This window comes from Atta colombica, unplaced genomic scaffold (genome assembly GCF_001594045.1).
Source record: "Atta colombica isolate Treedump-2 unplaced genomic scaffold, Acol1.0 scaffold300, whole genome shotgun sequence".
Lineage (NCBI taxonomy): Eukaryota > Metazoa > Arthropoda > Insecta > Hymenoptera > Formicidae > Atta > Atta colombica.
Window position 1 is genome coordinate 214,851 of NW_017259405.1, and position 8,001 is coordinate 222,851.

An 8,001-nucleotide genomic window follows, 5' to 3' on the forward strand; every position below is an offset into this window, starting at 1 on the left:
TCATATGTCACTAATATGTCAAAAATAAGACAAACTTGCTTTGCTAGCAAACCGAGTGAACAAAAATCGAGCAGGATTTATAGCTGCTGCTTAGTTTCTGTTGTCAGTCTGCCATCAGATTGTCCGTACATATATTCTGTTCGATTTCTATCACTAATCTACTAGCACAACAGGATCTGTCAACAAATCCTGAGATTTAGATTTTTCCCTTAATGCAGATAACGGATTGTTATAGATTTGTAAAAATCTAATCGAATTATTATAGTTGTTAATCTGTAAATTGCTTGCATTTTGCTATATCTGAGTATATTATAATTTATACATATGTATACATATGTATAGCAATATAATATATGTATATATGTATATATGTATATTATAATATATAATTAATGTGTGCGTGCGTGAGTGCGTGCGTGTGCGCGCGCGCGTGCGTATGTGTGTGTGTGTGGGTGGGTATGTGCGCGTGTGTTTGTAAATTATTTCGTTATCTATATTTTATTTATACTATGCACAATTATATATGTGTAATCTTCATTAGGTATGACGGAGCACTCTTGCATAACGCATAACATATAATGCATAACATATAAGAAAATGAATCAATCAAAGGCCTTTATTTCCTTCCTTTCCAATAAAGAATTCTAATTGGTTTATTTTCTTATGTCTCATATTTTATGCGTTATGCAAAAGTCTATGCCCGCTTATGGCTTTTAGTCAAAGAAGTTTTGTATATATATGGAGAGCCAGTTAAGAATGTGCAGTAAATAGAAAGAAATAGAAAACGAGATGGCCAGAGAGAATCAAGACAGAGTGGAGCGGATAGCGACTCTCTTCTTTGCGTGGTTCTATCATATCTAGTGCACTTCCGCAAATGTGCATGTGTGTGTGTGTGTACATATACATATGTCATACACACAATATGAGTGCGGTATAATACTGTGCACAGCATCGTATGTTCCATCACACTCCTACCATACCTCCTATTCACTTCAACGGTACACTAAACATGACAGCTGGGTAAATCCGCTCCACTTTCCCTTGTTTCTTTTTGGAAATGACCATCAGCATCCTTGTTTAATCGCATATGCGCTGTTGCTTTTCAGTACTAGATAGAAAGATTTCAGGAGAACAATGGGTTTGTTAGCGTCGCATGCTCTAACATGTTGTAATATGCTTCTACTATAGCTCTTATTCATTTCAATACGCTTGATAGAGTGAGTTGTAATAGAAGCATGTTGGAGCATGTTGGAGCTTGCGACGCGAACAAACCTAATATATCGGTATCGCCCCATTCAACTTTCGAAGTTCTATGCGCGGCGCAACATTAGACAAAGATAAAAATGGCCATCTCCAGAGAGAATCAAGGGAGAGTGGAGTGATGATTCTCTTCTCTGATTGGTTCCGCTATGTCTAATGCATTTCCGCAAATATGCATGTACATATATGTATGTACATATATGTCATATACACAATACTAATGCGGTACAATAATAGTATACGCAGCACCGTATGTTCCATCACACACTTACCATATCTCCAACGGTGACTAAACAAGACACAACGGTTTCCGGATGAATCTGCTCTATTCTCCCTTGATTCTTTTTGGCCATCCCATATTCTTTTCTTTTCAACTATTTCTAATATTTCCACTTATAGGAGCTCGTATGCCTTGCCTATATATATATATACAAAATCTCTTTGCTTTTAACATACAAACTGATGCCCACATTTAGGATTGTCTAGAGGCCTAGATAACAGAGATGCGACATAGAAGGGTATGATCTAATTGATTGTCTGAATCACGTAATCAGATCATTTTAATTTATTATTACATCTAATGCATCAAGATATAGCTTTGTAATGTACATACATATAGATTATATAGAGAAAAATTAAGACAATATAAAGTTTCGAAGTGCAATAAAAAACTATTATTATGGTATAAGTATTCTTATTTGTGTGAATATTTAGTATCAAATTTAATCTAACTTTTTCTTGAAAACTGTATTAATTTTGTGACTCATTAGAGAACTTTTTTTGTGCAGAAAGTGCTGTGTGTATTTAGTTGTATAAAAATATACAAAAAAGAGAAACATCAAAAAGAAGAAAATTCATTTCTTTTTCGTTATTTCCCAATAAATTCTGAGATAAGAAATATGTGGATCACTAATGTGAGGCAAATGAATGGATATTCTTGGCAGTCTACTATCATCAGCTTATAAGGAGTGCTTATACTGAATTAAAATGGTGGTGGTTATCTAATTCAACTGACGCAATGTCGCATCTCTGTTATCTAGATCTCTAGGATTGTCATGTCCAATTATTCGTATGTCATAACTTAGAACTGTATTTAATAAAAGATTAGATGTAAAATAAACAAAAATAAATATCAATTTAGCTAAAAAAATAGAATGTTGCATTATTGAGATATATATATAGAATATTATATATGACATTGAAACATACATATATTTTTGATATACGATATGAAAATTCTTAGGCTGAATGCAAAACGGTTGTTCATTTGATTACTTTGACTGAGACGCCGTATTTTATTCCTTCAGATTAATTTCTCTCTGTGAGATTACATAATCAAATTAAACTAATAGCATATTAATGATGTGTGTAAACAAATAAGGAACAATTATGATATTCTTCGTAATTACTCAAGTTATTTTAGATCATACCATATGTATTACTATCAAATTTGAATAATTTATATGATCTTTAGGTTTTCTTTTTCACTTTTTATTTTCAATAAAAAAAGTGCCAAAGTGTGTGCTATAGCTTAAGTAAACTTTAATGTTTATAGAATAATTTTTTCTATTTCAATTTTTCTTCTATTTCAATTTACATTTGTGAAATATACTTCTTCAGTTTATATAGTAAATGATTTATATAATAAAATTAAATATTGTGTACATAATATTCTGGGGAAGGTTCCAATTGCACACATTACATGTTGCACATATGCATTATTAATTGATCAATTTAAAAATAAAATATTCTCATTGATAAAGTAGTGAAAAATTACTAAGCACCAGGCTGATATGAGTGGTGTACAATCGGAATTGTAGGCAAACGGGATCCTTTCAATATTCTGCATATATAATTGGTGTATTAAAGCATACCTAATCGAGTGTATTTGTGTATGTATGTATGTATGTATGTGTGTGCGTGTGTGTGTGTGTGCGTGTGTGTGTGTGTGTGTGTGCGTGCGTGCGTGTGTGTGCGTGTGTGTATGTGTATGTAAAATTTAAACAAATATGCATATATCGGCAAAAAAATATATTTGAATAAAAAGAGGAATTATTACATATTGTATATTGGGTTGTCCGGAAAGTTCGTGCCAATTTTGAAGGAAAATTGAAACGCAGAAGATTTAAATTTTAGTATACATTTATTAAATTATATAGGTTAGTCGGCACAAACTTTCCGGACAACCCGATATATGTAATATTTTTTAAAAAGATTATTAAAGAGTGTAAGTCTATAATATAAACAAAAAAGAAACAAAAAACTGAACCTGTCGCAATAGAAAAAGTTTAAAGATAATGTGTGTAGAAAAAACTATCGTTTAACAAATATCGGTTCAATAACTTTACATCAATTCTATTATTTCTGAATGTACACGTAACTCGATCATTTCTTTTACTCAGAAATTCAGCCAATTATAATCAGAGACTGTGTCTTCAAGCGACTCCAATTTTATTAAAGATCAACAAAATTAGTTTTAAAAGTATTTTTCAGCACATAAATTGTCGTCAAATTGCAGCAATGACATGTCCATTAGAATCGCACTTGCGTTATCCTTAGGAATATTTATGAATACTTATATATATCTTGATGATATTACTCATACAATATTTGATTACAAAAATTGGAATAAATATTTGTCAAACTTTCAGACATTCCTGTAATATAATATTTTTGTGACAGCCATCGCAGCAAAAATTATATTATTAGCAGTTTATTATAGTTAACTATTTCGAGTGATTTATTTTGGTAAACGTGATATATTATTGCAAATGTTTGTTCATGATATTGCTGTAATACAACTGGAGACTTATCAGCTTATGGATTTCAAATATGTCCAATGTCGTTGGCGTGAATGACATATTTGTTCTTTGTCATTGCACTGGACTGCACTAAAAGTTTTTTCTCGTTTTTGCGAACTTTAAATATATATATATATATCCATCTTAAGGGGATCTTAAAAATCACGACATCGTGACATTTGTTTCATATAAAAGCTGTGCATTGTACTTACGAAAAAGTAATCCATAGATTAATAATTTGCATGAAGAAACAATGTTCTTAGAATTGGAGGTCCGATTGTACAAACGTTACTTTAATTTTAAGCGAGGCTTAAAATTCTCTTTATCCCTCTTTTTGGTTTTAATAATTTGATTTTAATAAAACAAGATAGAGAGAGTTTTAAATTTCGCTTAAAATCAAAGTAACGTGTAACTGAGCCTTAAACGTCTAATTAAAACGTTGTTGTTATGCGAAAATTTATATGTGTGCGTAAGATATTGATGTACTACATACTATTCTATATGTAGTATGATGTATCAGTGACACGTCTGTGTAATGGGCCTTCTACAATAAACCATTAGTCGGAAGTTAGAAACTAAAGAAAATTGATGACTGTGATTGGTCAATTTTCAGCTTCTGATTTATGACTAATGGCTTATTGTATAATGCCTGTAAATCCTACTTACACTGACTAATTGTCTTTAGGATCTCCTTAAGTACAACAAATGTATACTAGTACAATTATAAATAACAGATCTAATATTACATTGCTGTAAGTAATGTGATCAACTGATGAAGATTATTACAAAGAAAAAGTAATATCCAATTATCAATGCAAGTGCCATTCTTTTTAGATGTAGATCGTTTTCGTTCATATGCAGAGAATCATCTTAAGAAGACAAGTTATTTAGATGTTAAAAAATACATCTTCCTGTTAAGGCGATAATGGCAGTTGATGGAGAACAACTGTTTGATAGAAATAGTATCCTGAGGATCCAGATTTTTTGTGGGAAATTCCTTATTCTGAAGTATACGACATATTGCAGCATTCCGTGAAAGGAGAAAATTGGAATGAGAGCAAATGTATTATCCGATAATAATTTTTATCTTTTTCCTCTAACTATATATTGAATGTATTTATTAAAATAAGTTAATTATCGCTATCAGCGTAATCAGTATCTCCACTATCATGTTTCGATTGTTGCATATAAATATCCAATGAATTCATCAATGAATTTGAATCTTTGACCATATCCATCGAGTTGTCGATTAAAATATCCACATTTGGCGATAATTTCCAGGAGACAATAGTGTGTAACCTATGAGCAAGCATAATCTCAAATTATATAAAGAATATATCTTTTTATTTTAAAAATTTATTTCTTCAGGCAATATAATTATAAAAAATTATCATATTTTTCATGGAGTATTAGAAACGATTATAAAAACCACGTGCCAAACACTACATGAAAACATAAATATTAATTAATATTTAATAGTATAAAATAATGTATATAATAAGAACAATAATTAACACTGTCCAACAATCGTTTTACCGAATGTGAATAATCATTTCTGACGTATTTTTACTTGCTGAATATTCCATTGATAACAATTGATTATAACATAACAATTTTGAGAAATAGTGTCAAAGAAGCCAAAAAACATGATCTCATTTGATGACATTTTTCTCAAAATTGTGACGTAGCCAATTTTTGTAAATACATTCACATTTATTATGCAAAAATAGGTCAAAAATAATTATTTATATTCGTGTATTAAATAACAGTTAAATTTTGTTAAATGAGTGTACATGAGAAAAAAATTATTCTCAAATTGCTATATCTCAGAAACAAAAAATCATAATATATCTCAGAAACAAAAATGAATTTAAATGCATTTTAAAGCTATAAAAATTGATATTTTTATATATCATTAATGAAATCAATGCAAAAAAAATTAGTTGCCAATGCTGTGTCTTGAAAACCTTCAAAAAAATTGTTTTTGGTCTTGTTGATGGCAATTATGATATGATGGGCAACTTTGACTAACGGATTCGTGTTCAGCAGGTAAACATGTTACCAATAATTATTCAAAGAAGGTCTTTTGTCAGACAGTGTAATATATAAAAAACTTTACTCAATCAAAATGTAAATTTGCAATGTTGGATACTATTTCATTTATCCGTTTATTTATCCGTTTTTGTTGTACGACAATTAAGGTTGCAGGAAAAAAGATTCTCGGATCTCTACGCTATATATATCAATCAATAAATTTGAAAAATTTGTCGTACGACATGAACGCACAAATTTTACTCTATGTATAAAAAAATATTAAAATAGTTACAACAAAAAATGTTCTCTAACTGTATTATACTATTCTAGCAAAAAAAAAATTTGCAAAGTATGTTTTGCTAGGTAAAATGAAATAAATATGAAACAAGCTTATTAATTTAATATATTAATTTAGTATGTTAATTTATATAAATACGTGCATTTTTTCATTATACTATTTTATACTTTACTTACTGAGCTGTAGATGATGGTTACATTTCATCATCACACAGCCTGCAAGAAACGTATCATTACCATTATGATTATAGTAAAAGGAAGAGTATGGCTGTTTTCCAACTAGAACACAGAGATACTACACTATTTTTTTACTGTGTAAGATACTTGTAAGAAAGCAATTTAGTTTCATACTGTACACCAGAGCACTGTAGACTTCCATTCTTATTTTTACGAGTATATCTTGCACATGAATAATAGATTTATGATTTTCATTTAGATTTAAGTTATATCGAATAAACGAAAATGGATTAAAACGAATTGAAATTTTATCTATCCGAATGCGTATTTTAAATAGCAAAAATTTTTTTTGATTCAATTAGATTTAATTGAACTCAAATATAATTGGATTCAATTAGATTCAAATGGCAATTCGTTTAAAAAATTGCATTTCCTATTTAAAATTTTTTTGAATTTAGCAATATTCACGATGCATAGAAAAAGCTGAGAAGTATTATTTTTAAACTGAAAGACATAGAAATGTGCTTCATGCAATTCCAATAAATGAATAAAAATTCATTCCGAATTGAAAAGGATTTATTTCAACAATTTATTTCAACGCTGTAAGCGTACTCTCTGATCTATCAGATCGTAGGGTCCGCGCATCTCTTGATAGAGGCGGACGGCGTGAAAAGCGAGGGAAACTTCCCGGAGGCAAGGAGAGTGTACTTGCTTAGGATATTTGCGTGAGGATTAAGGAATTATGGGAATTACGGGAAACAATTTATGAATGCATATTTCTGAAAATCTGAATTCATTTCAATCCATTCTCGATTATAGAATAAGTTTTCAGAATCGATAATTTTATTACAAAATAAACATAATTATCAAATAACTTTTTGAAAAATTAGTATTTAATATTGACATGTTTTATGTACGCTTGTACTTAATTTTTATATTGAGTAGTATAACATTGTGTCACAGTTGAAATACTTTATGTAAGACACAGTGTAAGACATAGTGTAATTACACTATGCCATCTGTGTACACTATTGGAAAACACCCTATATATTGTTAATCGAAGTGCGAAGCTTAAAATATCTATTTACAACGCATGCAATATGCGCGACTCAATATCGGAACTATATATACCAGGACGTAAATAGTACCTAGTCATATAATGCTATTCGTAATCAAACATCCTGTTTACCATTAATCCTGAGGCATTTTTTTCTATAATGCTCAACTTTTTGATTTAATTTTTTATTAGAAATAACGTTATATGATTAGTGAATGGTATTTAAGAAATACCCTATCTGTTGTAACCTAGATGTAATTACCTAGGTACTTAAGTGCATTATTTAGAAGCGGACCTACCTGTACTTGTATTTATATTTAAGTTCAAAAGGTACCGGTTACATTGGTTACAACACTATATATATATATATATATA

General features: G+C 29.9%; 1 protein-coding gene across 2 annotated transcripts in view; it reads right to left on the minus strand.

Moving 5' to 3' along the window:
• Positions 1–5,161: 5,161 nt before the first annotated feature.
• Positions 5,162–8,001, minus strand: part of LOC108690264 — a 47,369-nt gene continuing 44,529 nt past the window's right edge. Inside the window, exons 12-13 of one of the 2 annotated variants that reach the window (XM_018197462.1) lie at positions 6,570–6,608; positions 5,299–5,360 (exon numbers count right to left, since the gene is read on the minus strand). In XM_018197462.1, coding sequence (XP_018052951.1) covers positions 6,587–6,608 — 22 coding nt within the window. In that variant the 3' untranslated portion in view covers positions 5,299–5,360; positions 6,570–6,586. Of the gene's footprint in view, positions 5,361–6,569; positions 6,609–8,001 lie in introns of both variants that reach the window. The other variant, XM_018197461.1, reaches the window with a different exon arrangement.